The following is a 22,043-nucleotide window of genomic DNA, read 5'->3' as shown; positions in this document are numbered from 1 at the left end:
GAACTATTTTTCTTTTCTTTGGTTGTTTTTTTAAGTCTTAAATTCTCCATTCTCTTCCCCCCTTTCCTTTTTTCTTCCCCACAAAGAATTACTTGTTCATTAAAGATGGCTTCTTCTTTGTCCCAGTCTTCTTGTTTTGCAGATGTTTCTTGTTGTTTCTCATAGTTCCAAATCTCCATTTCTAAGAATTGAAAAATGAAGAACCCCTCCCTTCTTGTGCATCTTCTTTGTACTTTTTAAGTTCCATTTTCAATTCATCCAGAAGTAGTGCCATTGTATAAATTTTTAAACAACCACCCGATTAATTTTAGTCATTCAAATGCAATAACCAAGAATCCAAAGATCACCAAGTAATCCAAATACACGCAAGCTGTTTCTTTTTGCTTTTTTCCCCACTTTATCTTCCTGGGGTTCTACTATTTAGTTGCCAAGTTTCAGTTAAAATGTATCTTTTAGAAGTCTTGTTGAAGTTTTACTGTAGGTTCCTTTTAATTCCAGGCAGTCTCCTCCCTTTTTTCCAGATCCTGCCCTTTTATTCTTTTTCTCTCCTTTTCTGCTTATAAAAAAAAATTTAGTGTCCAGAAATCTTTATTATCCCTTTGACATTTTGTTTTATTTTCAGCTTAATTGCCTGTTGATGTCAAAGTGGATTTCCCCCCCGATTTCTTATTTAAGTCTCTTAGTTGTCAGTATAGGGAAAGGGAGAAAAGAAAAAAAAACCAAACCTTTCCCTTTTCACTTTTCTTCGCTGCTTCAGACTCTTCTTTGGGAATGATGTTATTTTTTTTAGTTTAAATTCCAGGGTACCTTAGTTGTTGCTTTTGCAGTTTAACCTGGTCAACCAAAACTTTCTCTTCTTATCTTCCACCTGCACATTCTTTTCCGGTCGAGTTCTTCTTTGAGGTGGCCATTTCTGACCACCGCTGTAACCACCTTCAGGAAAAGGAGTAATGGCCAACTGAGGAGAGATGCGGCTCTCCTCAACCCTGCTGGCAGTCTCCCCCCTCTTCACCACCTCTGCGGGGTGGCTTAGCCTCAAAACCAGCTGGCTCGGGGCACTCCGGCAGCGAGCCCAGACCGAAACCGTGCATGATCGCGAATTTCTATCTGACACCGAAGAAGCTCAAACCGGAACCCCAGTTGTTTGTAAAAATTATAAAGGCAGGATATTAATAAACAAACAAATAAAATGGAAACAAATGTGCTTAGAAAGACTGATAATCACAATCAAACAATTTTAAAATTCTTTTTATTAAAATAAACAAAACAAAATAAATAAAATTCTTTTTATTAAAATGTACAGCTCTAAACTACCGTCCACATTTTTAATATCAATATTTATTTCTGCCTCCGCAATTAATAAAAATAAAAGGCTAGGTGGTTGCTGCTAATTAATAGATACTTTGTAGTTAGGGACAATTTGATTTCCAATTATTTAATATACAAGGCCCTTGCTCATTTTATATTTTTTAAGAAATTGATCAAATTAAAAAATAAAACAAGTAAAGTAATTTTAAATAAATTCCCAATTATACATAAATCAGAGATTCTTGTGCTTCATTATATTTTCTCGACAATTCAAATTGGGCCTAACTAGTATAATGTAGCATTTGGGGAAAAAGATACAAGTCAAGAGACCAGCTCCAGAGGCCAAAATGGAGAAGATCTCTACAGCCACCATGGACTTCCCTTTTGTGCTCAGGTAGGTAGGGAGGAAGGTGATCCAAACACTGCAAAAGACCAGCATGCTAAAAGTAATGAACTTGGCTTCATTAAAGCTGTCAGGCAATTTTCTAGCCAAAAAGGCTACAGTAAAACTGACAAGAGCCAGGAAACCTAGATAGGTAAGGACAGCGTAAAACATTGAAATTGAGCCTTCCTTACATTCCAAGATGGTCTCTCCAAACAAGGAGTGGAAGTCCAAGTTGGGAAATGGGGCAGAAGTTACCATCCAGGTGGCACAAATAACTGCTTGGACCAGGGGACAGCCTAAGACAATGGAGTTAGTCAGTGGTTTTCCTAAGAATTTTCTTGTCCTGTTCCCTGGCTTAGTAGCCATGAAGGCCAGAACTACCATGACTGTTTTTGCCAACACAGAGGAAACTGCAAGGGCAAAGAGAATGGCAAAGGCAATTTGTCGAAAGCGACAGGTGAGCTTCCCAGGTCGTCCAATGAAAAGGAAGGAGCAGAGGAAGCAGAGCAGGAGGGAGACCAGAAGGATGTAAGTGAGATCTCGGTTGTTGGCCTTGACAATCGGTGTGTCATGGTGTTTACGGAAAATCACCAGGACTGCAGTTGTAAGTACAGAAAGAAAAAGAGCTAAAGAAACTAATGTATATCCCACAGGCTCTTGATAGGCAAGGAAGTGAATCTTCTTGACAATGCAATGATCATTCTCTTTGTTGGGATATAGTTCTTCTGGGCAGGGGTCACAATGAGCTGCATCTGAAATCAAGAGTTTTGTCTAAGGAAAGTAAGCTTTTACACTTCAAATGCACAATTATTAAATACGTGTTACATGGCTCAACTGCAGTAGCAGTGAATGAGATCCAAGAGTCCTACTGGACAATGAGTGACCAGTGTGCTGCATCTGCTAAAGAATCCAATGCAGTCCTGAGCTGCATCAACAGAGAGATAGTTTCAAGGTCAGTAGCCTTGTTAGTTCCACTTTATGCTGTGTTCATCATACTTGAAATACTGTTCCAGTTTTTGTTCCCCCTGCTACAAAAAAAGGATTGAAATCTAGATAGAGTGATGAGAAGAACAACAAACATGATTGGGGGCAGTTCATAAAACATATGATGACTGTCATCCCTGAAGCCATCTCGGAAACCTTCAGGGCTGCCACAGTGGGGCAGGGATGGGACTACCGGTTCTGTTACTCTAATCGCTCACACATGTGTGCATGAATGCAAGTCACGCAAGTCATGCAAGTGCAATTTACAACCTGCTGAGTTGCCCGGACAATGCTTTTTCTGCTTTTTCAACCACAGATGTGTCACACAAAGCAGCTGCGGTTGAAAAAGTGGCAAATAAAGGTCAGGTAAGAGCCCGGGTGGGTGGGCGGACCAAAACAGCAGCAGACATAAAATCGGTTCTATGTATGCTCTCTGTCTGCTGCTCTTCAGAACTACCGGTTCTACAGAGGTGGACAGAACCAGTAGAATCCCACCCCTGGGCTAGTGAAAGTGTGGGAAAGCATAATGGTAGAGATCATTGGGATATTGTAGTCATAATAGTATTCTTTCTCCTTGGAGCCAAGGACATTCCCATCAGATGCTAGGGAGGCATGAGTGGTCAGCACCTAGAAGATGGGACAGCGACCTGACTGGAGCATGTGACAGACATTGGAGCAAGGGGGAAAGAATTCTGGTTTTGATTTGGGTGGGGTCATTGTGCCAATATGACTTGTCTAATAAAAGAGATTCTTTTTTTTTTTTTTTAAACAAGTTTTATTAATTTTTAAAACACACAAATTGTCATTATTCATTACATGTTTAAACCTTTTTTCATTGTCAATTTAACAAGTCAGATAAATTATAATTCTGTTTTAAACCATTTCCATACAACATACCAAAACCTCTTATTCAATTTCTCTTTACTTCTCTTTACTCTTATTCAATATCATTATTATTATTTCATCTGTTTCTTTCTGACTTAATTACCATTATTCTCAATCTATATTTCTACAATTTTTAACTAATTCTCCCCCAAAAAGACATATACACACAACACACAAAACATAAAAAAATCTTTTTGGAAAGTAACTTGGACCCAGGTGTCTCTCTTCATGGACTTCAATTATATTCATGCTCATCTTACATATCATTACTTATTTTATTTACCATTCTAAGCCTTCTATATTAACTTCCCCACATGTTTCACACTTCTTACTTCTATCTTAATTAATCATCTTAATTTGAATCATTATATTTATATCTTTTGTCCATTTTTTATCATCCCTTTGTCTCATTCCTTATTAAAAAAAAAAGAAAATAAGTTTCTCCTGAAATCATTAATCAGAGTATGATGCCTTTCTATCTCCCCTAAGTTAATCAAATTAATCTTTAAAATAATATCTAATACCCAATCCGATTTTGCTTGGTACATTCTATCTAACTAATACATCCAACATAATTAAGTACATAATTAGACAATAAATCCAAATATTAAAAAAAAGATACTATAATAAAAATTTTATAATAACATCAATACCATAGTCTTATTAAACTCTTTAATTAAAACAATATTCTAAACCTCCCCTATTATTAAGTTTTAAAGCCAATCATTTTTAAACATTTTAACATTTTAATCTCTTATCAACTCTTAAATCATTACAATACTACCATCTCATCTTATGTACCTTGCAAAATCTTTTTTTTTTTTTTAAATTATACTTTATCCATTATCCAAAAAAAGTTTCTTTTTTTCATTTAATTTCAAGACATTGTAGCTTTTCTCCACCTTTTCCCTTTCTTTCTTCTCCCAACAAACCTTTCTACCCCCCTTCTTCTAGCCTCTGCCTTGCCAGCTTCCCTTCTCTGTCGTATTCCTTTTCCCTTTTGTTTACTATCATCATATTGGTTTTGCACCTTATTTTTCCCTTTCTTAAATGTTTTTTAGATCTTAAGTCCTTAAGTCCTTTAATTTTCTTCTTTTCTCTTCTTTTCTTTTCTTTCTCTCTTCCTTCTTTCTGGATCAAGTTCTGAGATTCATTAAAGATGGCTCCTTTCTTTCTTTCTTGTTCCTCTGCTGTCTTCATCTGTTGTAATGTTTGTTGATAATTAATAAGCGCCATTTCTAAGAAAAGGAAAGCTTCTTCCACACCATCTTTACCATTTTTTTTGCTTGTTCATATTCTTTTCTTAGTTCCTCAACAGAAAGAGCCATTATAAATCTTTTCTTTTCTTTTCCCCTTCTTTCTTCTTACAACAACCAGAATATTCAAAAGAAAATAAAATAAAAAAAAAACAGTCCCAAAGTTATCAGTCAGTCCAAACCAAGGCAGAATTCTCACTTTCTCCTTCTGGGGCAATATCAATCCAAGAGAAAGAAAGTCCAAATCTGTTTAAAATCTTATTGCAATATATTCTAGTCTTCAAATCCTTAAGGCATCTGCTCCAACAAATCTTAGCATACAAATGTTTTCTTTTTAATCCTCTCTTCCCACTCATCGCTTAAAACCAATTTTCACCTAAAAGAAATAGGTTTCTTAATATCCAGTTATTTATTCCGTAGGAAAAGAGGAAAGCTATCCTTTCAGCACCTTCACAGCCGCTTTTTCCTCTTCTGGCAGGTATTATTCAGAAAGTCATACTTTTCAGGAATTTTATTAGATATGTCTTAGAGTCCTAGGAGCCAAGAAAAACTTTCTCCTCTCAATCACTTTCTCCACTTCCTCCTGCGCATTCTTACCCGGCTGCCAGCTTCTTTTGTGGCGGCCATTACAGACCGCCGCTGCACCGTCCTGGGAAAAGGGAGTTCTGCCGGCCAGGAGGGAGTCTGCAGCACCCCAAACCCTTCTCCGGATCCCCTACCTTCAGCTGCCCCTGCAGGGCAGCCTAGCTCCGCACCCGGCTGGGTCGGAGCCCCAAAAACAGCTAGCGCGCAGGGATCGCGCAGCTTCGCAAATCCCTGCCGCTGGGCCGACAAACCGGAAGTCACTAATAAAAGAGATTCTTGATGGACCGGGATATGGAGGTGTGATCTCTGCTTTGGACTTGGAACCCTGACAATAAACATTTGCAGAAACTGGATCAGAGGTGGTATTCAGCAGGTTCTGACCAGGTCTGGAGAAGATCCAGATTTCCAGTACTGAAAATTTTGAGTAGTTTGAAGAACCAGCAAATACCACCTCTGACTGGCCCCACCCCCATCTATTGTCTGCCTCCTGAGTCCCAGATGATCAGCTGGGTCTTCTTTTGTTGCCCTGCCCAGGAGAACGGAGCTGGAAAGCAGGTTTATGGGGTGGGGAGGGAATGGGATTTTGCAGTAACCTTCCACCAGGAGTGGGGAGGGAATGGAGATTTTACAGTATCCTCCCCCTGCCATGCTCACCAAGCCACGCCCACCAATATTTGAGAGACTGTCATAGAGAAGAGGGAGTCAATCTCTTCTCCAAAGCAAATAAGGGCAGGGCAAGAAGTAGTGGATGGAAATTTATCAAGGAGAGATCCCACCTAGAAAGAAGGAGAAATGTCCTAACAGTGAGAAAAATAAATCAGGACAATGACTTGCTTCAGAGGTTGCGGGTATTCCTTGAAGTTTTTAAGAAGAGAATGGACAACCATTGGTCCAGAGTAGAATAGGGTCTACTGCTTGAGCGGGGGGTTGGACTGGGTAAAGGTAAAGATTCCCCTTGCACATACATGCTAGTCGTTTCCGGCTCTAGGGAGCAGTGCTCATCTTCATTACAAAGCCGAAGAGCCAGTCTCCGTGGTCATGTTGCTGGCATGACTAAGGCGCACAGAATGCTGTTACCTTCCCACCAAGTGCCCCTTCCAGCTCTGTTATTCTGTTATTTCAGGCAGGGGTGGGCTGCTGGGGGCTTGCAGGGGTTCAAGAGAGCCCCTAGCTAAGACTCTGTGGGGCTCAGAGAGCCCCCATTAACCTCAGAAAGAACAAGCAGCAAGGGAAAACTCTTAATAGGCTTAATTGAACTTCTGGGCATTCAGCCAAGAGCATTTCACACCTCGTAAAAGTGTTGCAAGCTAGATAAACAATCCACTCATCACATGCCAAGGGAGAGCCATTGAGAAAATCAGGTAACATAGCCAATAGCCTCTGAGGGGATTAATCCCCAAATAATAAGAATCACGTAACTCACCAGAAACTCCACTAAGACTCCAAGAGCCCTCTCATAATCACTGCTATTAAGCCTAGTTTTACCCAGTCTTTTATTTAAGTATGAAATGTAGGAAATAATAAACAACTTTTTGGTATATATCTTTTTGTAGGTAATTAGGGCAAAGAAGTGACATTGAGTTGGCCACACCCACCCAGTCACATGACCACCCATCTATGCCCACCCAGGCAGTCATTAGGGCAGAGAGTCCCTTGTTAAAAAAAATTGAAGCCCACCCATGATTTCAGGGGCATCTACCATAAGCATTATGAATTATTCAATGGTGACATAATTGTCTGCATTCTGTTGTGGCAAAAATTGCTAATAGAATGACTAACTGTGTACTTATGGGACACACCAGAAGTGGTATTCAGCAGGTTCTGATCAGTTCTGGAGAACCGGTAGCGGAAATTTTGAGTAGTTTAGAGAACCAGCAAATACCACCTCTGACTGGAGATTTTACAATATTCTTCCCCTGCCACGTCCACCAAGCCACGCCCACAGAACTGGTCGTAAAAATTTTTGAATCCCACCACTGGGACACACCATAACTAATAAAAATTAAACCACAAATATTTTGCATCAGTAAAAAATTGGTAGCTGATTTCCCCCAAAGGATCTTAAAGTACTAGAAAGATATAGGAAGTTAGCACCCATCCCTCTCCTAGAAAAATGAAATATTCTGGGAAATATTAAAAAGGCAGAATATTTCCCCTAAAAAGAGTAAAGTAGAAACTCAGAGAAGCAGAAACTCAGCCACCCCACCTTTGCTAATGGGCCATTAAGGCCTAGGCCAGAGTATTCTACATAATAAAGGGTCTACCCATCTCGCCACCTGGCCTGGGAAGATTGTATCAGCCAACACTCAGGTGAAGCCATGTGGTCCAGACAAAGCCTACAAAGTTAGCTAAGACCCCGCCCCTGGGAGTCTGACAGCCAATGGGATACATTTCTTACACAGGAACAGGAAACACTAAGGTGGGGCCCAACAGTGGTTATATAAGGGTCTCTCAGCATCTTGGTCTTCCCTTCTTGACCTTCTCACCTTGAAGTATGTGATCATCCTTTCTTTTTCACTTAGCAGATCCAAGCCATGTGGTCCTGCTGTCCACCATTAAACCATCTTTCCAATCAGCCTCCATGTTTCCAGTGTCTTTTTCCCCACTTGGAACTGAACCCAGAAGGATATTTCTTTAACAATTGCTAGTAGAGAATCTGAACACTGTACCCTGAAACTACTCTACATTAAATTGTTAAGGAGTGAGAAAGGTGGCTTATGGGTGCAGGATAGTTTAGTCCTAGCAACCTAAATGCATTGCTGAAAATCATGAATACTTTGAAGCTGGTTATCCTACCAAAAAAGAACAAAACCTGTAATATTTTGATCTCCTGAATGGCTTTCTTGGCTGTAGGAGAAATACATTTGAAATATGCTTTACCTGTCTGATTAGAAATTGTCCCTCCTGGACAAGCATCACATTTGTAGCAGCAAACCTGCTCACCCTCTGGAACACTTCTCCTCTCTCCTGCATGGCACCTCTTCCTGCCACACCTGGCAAAGGGCACTTTCTAAGAGAAAAAAGCTTGAGATGGCCTTAAGCAATGAATACCCACCATTTATTCATTTCCACATTCTTATTTCTATCTTCACAATGTCTTCATCAGAAATGGTTTACAAGGATCCACGAGGAATCAAGAGCAGCACCAGAAGGATTGAGACCGGTAGAATTCCCAACCCACCAATGAAATGCTGGAGATTGGAATTGGCACTTCCGTATGCCAAGAAAGGTTTGTGACATATTTAGTTACACCTTTTCTAAAACAAGGAAGCATGAGTATCCAACTAAAAGGGAATGATCTATGGAAATGATTGTTGCCTGCTTTAATTGTATCCTGAGCTTCAAGCAGAAATTATTTCCCATCACAACCATGGCACAAATCAGAATCCAAATGACTTACACACATTTTTTTTTTTGCCAAATGGTTGCCATGTTTTCTGAATCAACAGTCTTTTTTTTCAAATTAGAGCAATGTTCTACTACCCCAGGAGAGAATATATATTTCCTTGAATGTTCAACATTCCTTTCCAACTCACCTTAGTGGCCCAGACAATGGTATCTGAGTTAATGGTGAAATCCAGGCCTCCAGGGTCAATTTCTCCAACTTTAATAGGAATGAAAGAGCAATTGGGGAGGAAAATCCAGTTGAGGATATCATAACCAGCAGATCCCCGTCCATTTTCTAAAAAGGAAACTTCATCTCCAGCACTGTTATTGAATTTCACATTCTTCAAATAGGGAAATAGCTGGAAGAAAAGGGGAGATCAGAAATTGGAGTCATTGGCTGAAATCCACAAAGGAAACTTCATGGCTTCTATCATTCCCTGATAGCCATGAATGATAGATTGGAATCTTCCAAGCATCTGTAAAGGTCTTTAAAATGGACAAATAGCCTCAGAGCTTACCTGCCATAACTGGAGATCTGAGATTCTCTTTTCAAGCCTCAACATGGCTGTTTGCATTCTTGAGCTATGCATGGCATGTAATGCATATGCCACAGCATAAATGGCATTGTAGATATTATAACTTTCACCTGTCATGCTCATTTCAAACATGTAAGTTGGCAAATTCTGCAAATTCTCCTTTCCTGTACATTGTTTCCCCACCTTTGGAGGAATCTCACCTGGTTTGTGGATCTTGCAGTCAAAGACCCGTTCCCACCATATCAGAAGAAACGGATCCCCTTGTGGATTTGTAGGGTCTAAAGAATGAAGGAAATGGCTGAATTCGGACACATCACCCGTTTGATCCCTAAAATGCAGAGCCCCATGGAAGGGCTTTATCCTGTCCAAAATCACTTGAGGGTCCACACCATTAAGTTCCCAATGGGAAGACAGAATCCAAACTGTCTGAAACAGTGTCTTTCTCAATTTTTCAAGAGCACTCTTTACCGCTATTATTTTTATACTACTGCTGGCATCTCCAAACAAAATAATCACTTCAACATTAAGCCAACTTTTCAAAATAGAATGGAATTTCACTATTCGAATAGCATTAATATTAAAATCGAACATTTCAGTGAAGGCCAGGCAGATCTCCTTTTCCTGGAGCATTGGCGTCAACGTTGAGATGAAATGTTCTCCCCTGTCATCTTCAGGGGCCACCAGTCCAACCCAGTTCCATCGGAAATACAGGAGCAGCTGGACTAAACCCACATATTGAGGAGATTCCTTGGGATTAATCCGGAAGAAGGAAGGATAAACTCTTATCTCTCCCTGAGAGAACTCAAAGCCAACACCGAGCTGCATAAAATGAGATTCTTCTTTCAACAACAAAATAAATTCTATGGTGATTTTGGGGTGCCCCATTTTCTAGTTTGTTGTCCCACCACTCAGATTGGCTCAATTGGAGTGGAATCTTAATATTCCTCCCTTTTTAGGAAAATCCACCAGTTACACATTTTGCCTGGTCGTGACACATCAGTAGATAAGGGATGAAAGCATCAACCTGATGCAGATAATAAACTGCATTGAAATGGTAAGTACATGTTTATGATGAATTCTTTAGGGAGGAATTCCTCTTGGCAACATTTTAGAATTATCTCCTTATTGATCCGTTTGGAGTCATATAAAACCATCTTGACTAGTAAACTATAAAAATGTAATAAACTGATTCTCTAAGTCACATATGCCACATGTACTGTCCTTGACACATTTTGCTGTATGTGCTGTTTATTTCATAATGTATCTAGTGGAGCCCCCTTACCTGTGGGATCTTGAATGTGCTGAAGATGGAGGACATCTGTCTTGAGGTTTTGGGGTTGTGGCCTCCAATGACAGAGAGCAGGGGGTCCTCCTTGTCACATTTGTAACCTGGAACCATTTGGCCTTGTGTGGAGAGCAGGGAGAGGCTGGTTATGGAAATGGTCCTCTCAATCTGGTGATTGTCATAAATATGGAAGCCCAGGGTGATGTTGGGCAGGAGAACTAGATCCTTGTTGACCTCTGTGACTGCAAACACCAAACTCAGGAATTGTTGGTAATTCTTGCACATGATTCTATATTGACAAAAAAAATGGGGAGATTACAGGAAAGGTTGTTTGTGCTGGTGATGTTTGCCTTGCTGTATTTTGTATTCTTTGGTGAAACAAGTCCTATGTTTTATTGGGTTGGCTTTACTTATTTATGTGTTTGTTTGTTTGTTTGGGAGGATGTTCTTTGATTAAATTGGGATGGCTTTGTGAGAAGGGAGAAAAGCTTGACTGTCCATATTCCAGATCATTTCTTCATTTTGCTCCAGTGGCTGTAATCCTTTCCAGTTGCCCTTCTTACCACCCTAAATAAGTTGTTCTCTCCTTTCACTTCATTGAGTCTGGTTCACATTCCAGAGGACAAGAGGGTAGATTTTCTGAAGACACTGGTGATTCCAGACCTCAGTTTTATTTAGGTTTTTTTTTTCACAGTATCCTACATTAGAAATAAATTGTGCTTTGATTTGATCTTTCCACCATGAATTTATTTCCAATATAATATCAAGTTAATCTTCACTAGCCCACCATAATTTCTTATGTCTTTCCCCTCCTTGTTCTCTATTTCTTTCAGCATCTCCCAGATGAAGAGTTCTGGAGGAATTTTACAAGCTTGGATCTTTATTGAGAAAGGGAATATGATCCCAAATGCCATCACTCTGTTAAACAAATAATTCCCTTAACAGTGTCAAACTATTTACTAAGTCTGCATTACTATTACTATTCATCTTCTCATCCTTCCTTTCACCCATCTCCTCCCACTTATGAGTGCATGAATGTAACTGTTAGGGATAACATTGTTTTACCCTAACTGTTTTGGGTAAAGATAATAAAATGATGAATCATGGTTTGTCAGATAAAGTGTATGTGACTTTAAGCTAAAGGAATGTAATTAAGGGTGCAGCTGTAAAAGTACTATATAAGCAGCAAGGCACTCTCTGGCTCTTACTGGCTGGCTTATTGAAGACTGCATTCTTGCTGGATCGGGGAGGAGAAGAAGTGTTGGATTACTTTGAAGATATTTCTCAACGGAGAGAAGATAAGTTTTGGACAGATTTATTATATGTGTACTGACACTGGCTATTTGACACGGACTTTGCAATTAGAGTATCCTCGACAAGACTTGACTGAATTTGGTATATGACTAATGGACTGTTTATAATGACTATGCTATAATTCTTAAATGGAATAAATTATAATTTTGATAGCACAAGCGTATCTGTATTTTTACTGCGTGTTAACTAGAAAACTTATCTCACACATTTACCTGTCTTCCTATCTGACTTCGCTGCACATTCTGTTTAGTTTGTTTTCCTTAACACCAGTTGGGGAATCCAGGCTTAACAGTAACTTTGTTGCTTGTATCCTTATGATTTTTTAATTGACTGTTTACTAGTATAATTTGATTTGATGTGATTGCTTATTATTATGTTTCCTAGTATGATTTGTTTATTTGTACCCTTTTACTATTATTAAGTATTATATCTATGATTCTTGACAAATGTATTTATTTTTCTTTCTTTTTATGAATACTCAGAGCATTTGCACACAAAAAAATTCCTTATGTGTCCAATCACATTTGGCTAATAAAGAATTCTATTCTATTTTAACTCACTAGGACATCACAAACATCATTTTTGAGCAAACAAATTAAATAATCATATACATTTTTCCCTCTAGGTGAAACTTACAAAAATCGGTTTGTAATCTGGGATGACTCTGTTTTAAAGTCTGGGACATAGGAGGACATAATATTTATCAGGAGCAAATTCCCACCAATACTGAAATCTCCGGGCTTAGAATAGTCTTCTGGAATCTCGACAGTATTTGCTAACACACATAAGATTGGCGTCCTCTTAGCAGAAGGTGGAGACAGGAGACAGAAAAGCAACAGCAATAGAGGCAGCCCAGTCATTCTTGTCATCTTCTGTCCTAGATGAGAAATCAAGGTATGGGCAGAAGCTGAATTGCAGGCAGCACTTGGGAGCTCACAAGTATTTTAGCATAATAGATCCCATTCGTGTCTCCTGGATGGCGTCAGGGCAAATATATCAAATATGCTTCCTCTTACCTTTGCTTGGGCTGTCACCAAAGAGAAAATAAAGACCAGCTGTGTCTCATCAACCAGGAGTTGGATCTGTTTTCAAGAAAAGGTGAGGTGACATGTTCTGCCCCCACCTGGAAAATTCATGGATATTTTTTTAAACCAGGTTTTATCTTGTAAGATTTTATGGCTTGAAACCCACAGAGGATATATTAATAACTACTGTTCTTCTGATAATTGGAAGGAAAAGCAATTGTCCCAGCCCACCTTGTGTTCCATACAAGAAATGGAAAAAACATGGTGTTTTTTTCTCTTGTTGGTAAACCACAGAGCAGATGGGTGTGAAAACCAAGGTGAAGTTGGGTATTTGACCCACATGAAACTGAGCACCAGCCCCTATGATGGAATTTGAACTGAAGCATGGGTTGTGTGTCAGCATTCCAGGAAAACAAACTCCAACACCAAAACTCCCAGACAGGCATTTTCTCAAAGTTTCATTTTATTAGAGGTTTCATACTGTCACATCTGGGAAAAACTGAATCTAAGAGTTCCGGGTTTTCTTCCAATAATTAAAAATCACAAAATCCATCCCCTGCACCCATCACTCCATCACATGCCCCAAATCACCCTCTGTTCCAACTTGAGACATCCCTTAAACCACTCCTCCTCCAGGTGCAGGAATAACATGATTTTGACTGTAAAGAACAAAGTTATTATGTCTAACTAAAACCACTCTACAAAATCCCCCCTCCCAATTTCCCAGGTACAGGAATGTGGCAGTGTGGAAGTCATGGCTAGGTAGTCATGTGACTGGGGTGGACGTGGCTAGGTGGCCATGTGACTGGCAAACCAAATACAAGTGGTCCTTGCTTAATGGCTGGTTGCTTAACAAGTGTTCTAATTTACAACTGACCTTGATCTGTTTTTGGAGTTTTGACAGCCATTCACACACACACACACACACAAACACACACTTATGACCAGTTACAACATCCCACATAGTCATGTGAGTGAGGTTTTCTATGTTTTTTGCCAGTTTCCAACTGTCAAGGTCATGTTATTTTTCACCTGGTTGAGAGGACTTGGGACAGACGGTGATTGGGGCATGTAATGCCATGAGTTGTACAGGGGGTGGATTTGTAATTTTTTACTTATTGCAAGAAAACCCGGAACTTTCGGATTCAGGATTTCCCAGATATGCCAGTTTACTACTCTAATAAAAGGAACTTTGGAGGGGATGTCTGTGTTGGGATTATTTGTTGGAGTGGAGGTTTTCTGGAATGCTGATACCATGTTTGATTCCACGGAAGTGCAGTTCAGGGTGTTGGCATTACCTTTAAAGCAGTAGTCCCCAATTTCTCCAGCTGGTGGATTGGCAGAGGTGGCGATGGCAGGGTGGGGAATGGTTTCATGTACGTGTGCCACTTTCACAAAAACCCTCACACACCAAACAGGCCCTGGGCTTCAGACCAGGAGTTGGGAATCCCTGCTTTAAAGTAATACTGCCATATTCAGAACCATTTCTCATTGCTTGTTGGTTTTAGATGCAGATACCGATCAAGAGGGACACGATGGCTCAGTGGCTATGATGCTAAGCTTGTCGATCAGAGAGGTCAGCAGTTCAGTGGTTCGAATCCCCAGCGCTGCGTAATGGAATGAGCTCCCATTACTTTTCCCAGCTTCTGCCAACCTAGCAGTTCGAAAGCATGTAAAAAATGCAAATAGAAAAATAGGGACCCCTTTGGTGGGAAGGGAACAGGGTTCTGTGCGCCTTCGAAGGCATTTAGTCATGCTGGCCACATGACCATGGATGCATCTTCGGACAGAGCTGGCTCTTTGGCTTTGTAACGGAGATTTGCACTGCCCCCAGAGCCAGAAACAACTAGCACGTCTGTGCAAGGGGAACCTTTACCGTTACCCCTTTACCTTTACCTTACAGATTAACAGAGTTGGAAGGGACCTAGTCCAACCCCCTGCCCAAGCAGACCCTGCACCATTTTTGGCGTTCCAGTGTCTTCTTGAAAGCTTCCAATGATGAAACTCCCACAACTTCTGAAGGCAACTTCTGTTCCATGGGTTGATGGTTCTCACTATCAGAAAATGTATCCTTATTTCCAGGTTGAATTTCTCCTTGATCGGTTTCCATTCATTATTCCTTGTCTGGCTCAGTGGTGCCTTGGAAAATAGCTTGACCCCCTCCTCTCTTTGGCAGCCCCTCAAATATTGGAAGACTGCTATCATATCTCCCTGGTCCTTCTCTTCACTAGACTAGCCATGCCCAGTTCCTGCAACCACCGTTCATCGTATGTTTTAGCCTCCAGTACCCTCATCATCCTGGTTGCTCTTCTCTGCACTTTTTCTAGAGTCTCAACATCCTTTTTAAAGTGTGGATGCAGTACTCTAGGTGTGGATGGATGCAGTACTCTAGGTGTGGTCTTACTAAGGGTTTATGGAGGGGTATCAGTACCTTTCTTGATCTTGTTTGTATCCCTCTGTGAATGCAATTTAGGATTGTGTTGATTTTTTGGCTGTTGCCACACACTGCTGACTCTGGAATGACCATCATGCTTTGGCAGATTTAGAGGGAAAATATATATATTCATAATGAAACTGTCAGCTTGGGAGAAGCTGGAGCAAGTAACTGGAGCTCACCCCCTCATTCAGTGCTCAGGTCTTGAACCTGAGTTGTTAGCTTTCCAGTGGACAAGCTCAGCATCTTTAACTGCTGAGCCCTCTCCATATCTCCATATCTCATACCATTTTGTAGCCTTCTATCATACTTCTCTTCTTCACTTTGCTCCAGTGGTTGCAAAGGAGCTGGAAAGCAGGTTAGTGGGTGAGGAGGGAATGGGATTTTGCAGTAACCTTCCCCCAGGAATGGGGAAGGAATGGAGATTTTACAGTATCCTATCCTGCCATGCCCACCAAGCCACACCCTGCCCACCAAGACACACCTACAGAACTGGTAGTAATTTTTTTTAATCCCATCACTGCCCCATGCCATCACTCTGCTAAACAACTAATTCCCATGACACTGTCAAACTATTTCCTAAGATGGTATTACTATTCTTCTCATCCTTCCTATTACCTGTCTCCTTTTCTACTTATGACTATAACTTTGTTGCTTGTATCTTTACGATTTATATTGTTTATTTAGTTTCCTAAGTATGATTTATGTTGATTGCTTATTTAGTATCATGACTATCTCTAAATGTTGCATATTATAATTCATGATGAATGTATGATTATAAACATGATGTATCACTTGTATATGTTATGTACACTGAGAGCTTATGCGCTGAAAAAAATTCCTTGTGTGTCCAATCACACTTGGCAATAAAAAATTCTATTTCTATTTTATTATCTTCTACTGTGCTAAAAACAGTTGGAAATGCCTCTTTTTATATAATCGGCATACATTAAAATGAAATTTCATTGCATACAGCTCTCAAAGGGCCACCCCCACGCAATATACACTGCATGAACATGACAAAATAAATAAATACAAAATGATGTATATTTTATATCCACATATTATATTCTCTTTTTCCTCTTCTACCCAACACTTTGTTCTTTTCTTTTTTCTTTCCCTAGTTTCCTATTATTTTCATTTTCTTTGTATATATGATAAAATGATCATACTAATAAAAATTTTAAAAGTAGAAATAACTAATAAGTGGCGATGAGACTTATTAGTAAACCTTTTCTACAGTGTCAGGAGAAATAAGCTGGACATAACAGAACAACATGGGTGGGGTTTTTTTTGTTTTTTTTTTGGCAAAGTAGTCAAATTCTGGCTATTTTAATCATTGGGAAATGTTCCACTCCTGTCTTTTTTCCCCTTTTTTTAACAACTCCCACACTCCTTTTTTGTTTGTTTGTTTACAACTTTGCCAAGCAAACCTGTTGAATATTCAGCAGAGAGTGGATTCTTACGTTGGAATACACTCATTGAAGCAAATTCCCCGGTGGGAAATTGATGTTCTTTCAGAACTATTTATACAGTCCTGAGTGTCCTGCCTCTTCAATCGATCTTCCAACTCAACAAAACTCTTGATAGAAACAGAAAAGGATGGGTTTGGCTCTGTGTGTAGCATCCACTGAATTCATTGACCAAGATAAGATATTTTTCTGGCAATATGTCAAGTTGGCCAAAATTATTTCTAGCAAGTCCCAAATATCCCATGAGCCCTTGTCACAGATGTATCCTGGTCCAGCTTCACAATATCCTTTGCCTAACCAGCGCTTAGCCACAGCGCTTCTTTACCTGGGCTATTGTCAACCCAGGTGGCTCTCCATTCTATTTCATTGGTGCTAATTTCTGTGAAATCTTGTTCTGTTATGCTAATAAAGAAGAATATTTGTAGGTCAGGGTCCTTGGTGCCCTCTGAGCTTGTTTGTTTCTTTGCAGGCATTTCAATACCCAGCTAGGTAATTGTTCTGACCTAGGATTTCCCAACAGCACGAAGCCGATTCCTCATCTCGATAAATCCCTTTTATTTAGTTCCTCTCCAGCAAAGTCCCAGTCAACAGTCTTTCAAGATATTTCACAATTACAGACCTTTATCAGGCTTGGAGAATTGCCAGGCCGATATCTTTCAGATGCCACACTGTAGCAGACAATACTTGGCAAGAATGCAGGAACAGATCTTCACCCAAATGAACTAATTGTCTCCTGCAAAACCCCTCTCCCCCTTGCACTCCTCTTTTATTCCCTATGGGAGGGGCCACTCACTGTTTACCTGTGGCTTTACTCCGAAGTTGACCCTTGTTCCTGAGCTGTTCCCTTCTTCTGGCAGCTCTGCGCATGCACACACCCTGGGATCAGGCTCCATCTGTTCTTCTGCCTTACTGAGGTCTGACTCCGAAGGCAGAAGATAATTTTCAGACGGCCCTGGCCCCATCTCTGCTTCCGATGCAGAGCCCTCATCAGAGCCTTCCTCAAACTCCTGGACTGGCCCATGTTCCTCCCCAACCTCATCACTGTCCAAATCTACTGCCAGCTCTGCTGGCTGCTGGCGGGCCACAACAGTAACATCATCAGTGCAATAGTGGCATATATCTGTAGCTCATGAGTAGGATAAGGATGAAGGTTCATTCTCTGACCTTGTGAGTTGGTTTCCAAATATTTCATTTTCAGGCTATACTCAACCTTCAGTGGAGTTTAAGAGATGTTGGTGTTCTGTTTATAAGGGCTTCATGTGTGAGTGTGTCAAGTGAGGGTTTTGTGAAGCTAATAGCTATTCTATTGTATTCTATTCTATTGTATTCTATTCTATTGTATTCTACTGTATTGTATTGTATTGTATTGTGTTCTGTTCTATTCTATTCTATTCTATTCTATTCTATTCTTCTATATCCCTATACTATTCTTCTATATCTCTATTCTATTCTTCTCTATTCTTATTCTATTCTTCTCTATCTTTATCTTTCTCTCTCTATCTCTATTCTACTCAATTCAATTCAATTCTATCCTTATTCTATTCTTCTCTATCCCTATTTGATTCTTCTCTAACTCTACATCTCTATCTCTATCCTATCCTATCCTATCCTATCCTATCCCATCCTATTATTGTATTGTATTTCTATTCTAATTTCAATCCCTCCTCTCTCAAAATAGGCTGTCTATTCCATAAACACAGGGAGAGGATGCAGGCTTGGGGTTCTCCTTTGAGGTGACTCCCAAGTGGCATTTGCAGATGATGCCAAATTGGCAGGTATAACTGACACCCCAGAAGATAGACTCAAGATCCAGATGGATCTTAGAAACTTGAATGCTGGCCCCTATCAAACAACATGAAATTTAGTGTAGGAAAAAACAGTAAGGTTTTACACTTAGGCAAGAAAAACCAAAGATGAAACTTGGCTCAATAGCAGTAACTGTGAGAGGGATCATGGAGTCCTAGTGGACAATTACTTAAATATGAACCAGCTGTGTGGCAGCTGCCAAAAAACCCAACACAATCCTAGGCTGCATTAATGGAGGGATAGAATCAAGATCACGAGAAGTGATACTACTGCTTTGTAATGCCTTAGTAAAAGACCAAACTTGGATTACTGAATCCAGCTTTGCTCACCCCAGTGTAAAAATGATGTTGAGATTCTGGAAAGAGTGCAGAGAAGAGCAACAAAGGCTGAAAGCTAAAAGATATGAAGAACAGTTACAGGAATTGGGTGTCCTAGTCTAATGAAAAGAAAGGACTAAGGGTGACATGATAGCAGTGTTCCCATATTTGAGGGGCTGTCAGAAAGAAGAGGGGGTCAACCTACTCTCCAAAGTACCTGAAGGCAGGACAAAAAACAAAGGATGGAAACAGAACAAAGAGAGAAGCAACCTAGAACCAAGGAGAAATGTCCTGGCAGTGAAAACAATTAACCAGTGGAATGGTTTGCCTTTGGAAGTTATGGGTGTGCCATTACTAGAGGCTTTCAAAAGAAAATGGACAGCCATTTGTCTAAAATGGTATTGGCTCTCCTGCTTGAGCAGGGGGTTGGACTAGAGGACCTCCAAGATCCCTTCCAACTGTGTTGTCCTTTGCTGTTCTCAACCAGCCTATTTCTGCACATTGTGTACAGAACATTGTGTGACTTTCTCATGGGTAAACTGATTTTGCAAGCAGAGAATGAGGTGTTTTGGGATTTGTGTTCATCAAATTTCTGAATGCCACTAAGATGGGGCGAATTGCTCACATTCAGGATACCATGTCCGATTCTGGTTACCATGATGCCAAAAAGAAAGCCCTAGAAAAAGTGAGAGAAGAGCAACAAAGATGACATGGAGTCCAGAGGATAAATTGCATGATGAATGACTAATGGAACTACTGTATATATGTTTAGGCCAGGGTTGTCAAACTTGATTACGTTGTGGGCCACATCAGAGGTGTGTTTGATCTTGGGGGCTGGGATAGGCATGACCAGCTCAACGTCACTCATGACAGGGGCACCTGTGGTGGCCCGAGCACTCTATCAGCAAAAATGGGCTCCCAACCTCCATTTCCAGCTGTGACAGCCTCCTGCAATCCTCTGCCAGCCCTCCTGAACTCTGTTTTCGCTGGCAGAGGCTCCCTGTTTCCAGGGCGGTCCCATGGGCCAGATCTAATCACATTGTGGACTGCATTCAGCCCTGTAGGCCTTGAGTTTGATACCCCTGGTTTAGCTAATGAAGAGAATGCTGATGGGAGACTTGAAAACAGTCTACCAGGACTAGAAGGGCTGTCACAGGGTAGATTTATTCTCTACAGCACCTGAGGGCAGGACAAAAAAAATATGTCTGGATACATCCTTTTCAGGCACGAAAAGTTAAGAAAAGCCCCTTGCACATGGGGGCTCTCAGACATGTGGACTTCAATTCCTAGAATGCTCCAAGGTCCACAAACACAGTACTACTTCGGAAGCTGAGAATAGGGATTACATGACACCATTTCTCTTTATGCATTGCAGCCTCTCCATCCAAGCCTTTATGGCTACTACCTCCTGAAGTTCTCCTTCTACTAGTCCTTGGACATCTCAATGCTTTTTGACATCAAACAGCAGGTGAGCGAACTCTGGTAGAAGAGTAAAAAAAGGTTAAAAAAGGGGGGGGCTAGTTTGGTGCACCTTAAGATGCAAAACTATATGGTACAAAATAAGTACATCATAGGGCAACAATTTTTGAACCGGGGTACCTCAAATGGGCTAACATATGGAATGCACCCAAAATCTGGAAGCAATGAAGTTGTGACTGCTTCAGAGCTTTTGGCTACTGCTGCACTGCTGTGCTGTTTATGAGAGTATATGATCTTCCTTTTCAATTTTGTGTGACAGTTTCCCAGCCAGTCTCACAATCCCTTCCTACATTCCTCCACCCAGCAGCAACCAGATACCTATTTGCTGGGAAGGGGAAGGGAGAAAGAGAGGGAAGGGAATGGAGATGGATTTCCAATACTTTTCACAAGATTCTCAAAGGTAAGGAAATATTTCTGAAACAATGACTCAGCAGAACTCAACGTTGTCTACTTCCACTGAAAACCCCTTCCTCATAATGGGATGTATGGGCCCCCTGGAAGAGCTACAAAACCAATAACCCAGTTATCTCATCTTCCTGCAGGATTTTAATATGGTGATTATCCACCATGTGATCGCCATCTTGCTCACTGGCTTCTCCTATTGCATCAATTTCATCCCTATCAGTTCACTTGTCATAATTGTAAATGTTGCTTCTGATAGTCTGCTGTATGTAAGTTAAAGCTCAGGAACACTCTTCCTCTACCCTAAGATAAAAATGAATACATTCTTCCCCTTCCACTCTTTAAAAAAACAAAACAAAACACCCTCCTCCGTGTTTTTTGGAAAGAGGAAATAAATCTAGATGGCGATCAAGGTGAATTCCTAACCGCATCACTGGAGACTGGGAATGGGGACTGGAGCCAATGGACCCGTGATCTCCCTCAACCGGGACTGTTGGAAGGTTTCAGAAGGTTCTGAGAACAGAGAACTAGCTGGCAATCCCGAGAGTGAGCAGAGAGAGGGAGCAGAGAGGCTAGGACACCATCCTGAGTGGAGAGCCCAATACTCCATTCCACAGGACATCATTCTGAAAAGGTGAGGAGACCAAGTTGATAGCCAACTGATAGACAAAAGAGAGACTATAGAGCCTGAGACTATAGCTTACCGGGACCCAAGAGGGAGATCAAATTAAATATCCAATTGTGCTAGCTGATACTGGAAGGAGACTGAAGTCCGAGGTCCGAGAGCAATACTGTGATCAGCAGAGAGCAAGGGAGACTGGAGAGAAGCTGATAGCAGAGAGCCATAATAACAGAAAAATAACAGAGACACCAAAATTTGAGAGAAATCAGTGAAGTCTGAGAGACTGAGAACAGCACAATTCTGAGCTGGAAGTGGGCAGAGAGCAGGCTGAAAACTCTATTCTGAACTGAAAGTGGATGAGAATAAGCCAAGGAGAAACCCTTTCACTACTAATCTCTACCTCACCAAAAATCAATCACTCTGAAGCCATTCAAACCAACAGAAACTACGTGCCTTCAACTTCTACCTCACCAAGATTCCCTGGGCAGAGACCCTGAGCAGAGATTTCCTGCCAGCTGAAATCAGAGTCAGCTATACAAGTAGATTAGATAACAACAGCAA

General features: G+C 40.7%; 1 protein-coding gene across 1 annotated transcript; it reads right to left on the bottom strand.

Moving 5' to 3' along the window:
• Positions 1-2,328: 2,328 nt before the first annotated feature.
• LOC148133611 (vomeronasal type-2 receptor 26-like) lies at positions 2,329-10,896 on the bottom strand. Its single transcript, XM_087967135.1, has 4 exons — positions 10,609-10,896; positions 9,309-10,073; positions 8,940-9,149; positions 2,329-2,445 (listed from the first exon to the last, which is right to left on the bottom strand). The coding sequence occupies exons 1-4, from the start codon at positions 10,894-10,896 to the stop codon at positions 2,329-2,331; spliced, it is 1,380 nt and encodes a 459-aa protein (XP_087823261.1).
• Between the last annotated feature and the right edge of the window lie 11,147 nt (positions 10,897-22,043).

Source organism: Notechis scutatus, chromosome 1 (genome assembly GCF_049901735.1).
Source record: "Notechis scutatus isolate UNSWTSFEM ecotype Mainland chromosome 1, rNotScu1.2, whole genome shotgun sequence".
Taxonomy (NCBI): Eukaryota; Metazoa; Chordata; class Lepidosauria; order Squamata; family Elapidae; genus Notechis; species Notechis scutatus.
Note: the sequence above shows the minus strand (reverse complement) of the source record. Positions and strands in the feature narration are given on the sequence as shown.

Excerpts from the sequence above, each read along its gene's own strand:
- LOC148133611 (XM_087967135.1), bottom strand. The coding sequence starts at position 10,896 with ATGTGCAAGAATTACCAACAATTCCTGAGTTTGGTGTTTGCAGTCACA. Across the intron at positions 9,150-9,308 it reads CAGATCTCCAGTTATGGCAG|CTATTTCCCTATTTGAAGAA; the intron begins GTAAGCTCTGAG and ends CTTTTCTTCCAG. Across the intron at positions 2,446-8,939 it reads CCATTGTCTGGGCCACTAAG|ATGCAGCTCATTGTGACCCC; the intron begins GTGAGTTGGAAA and ends TCTTGATTTCAG.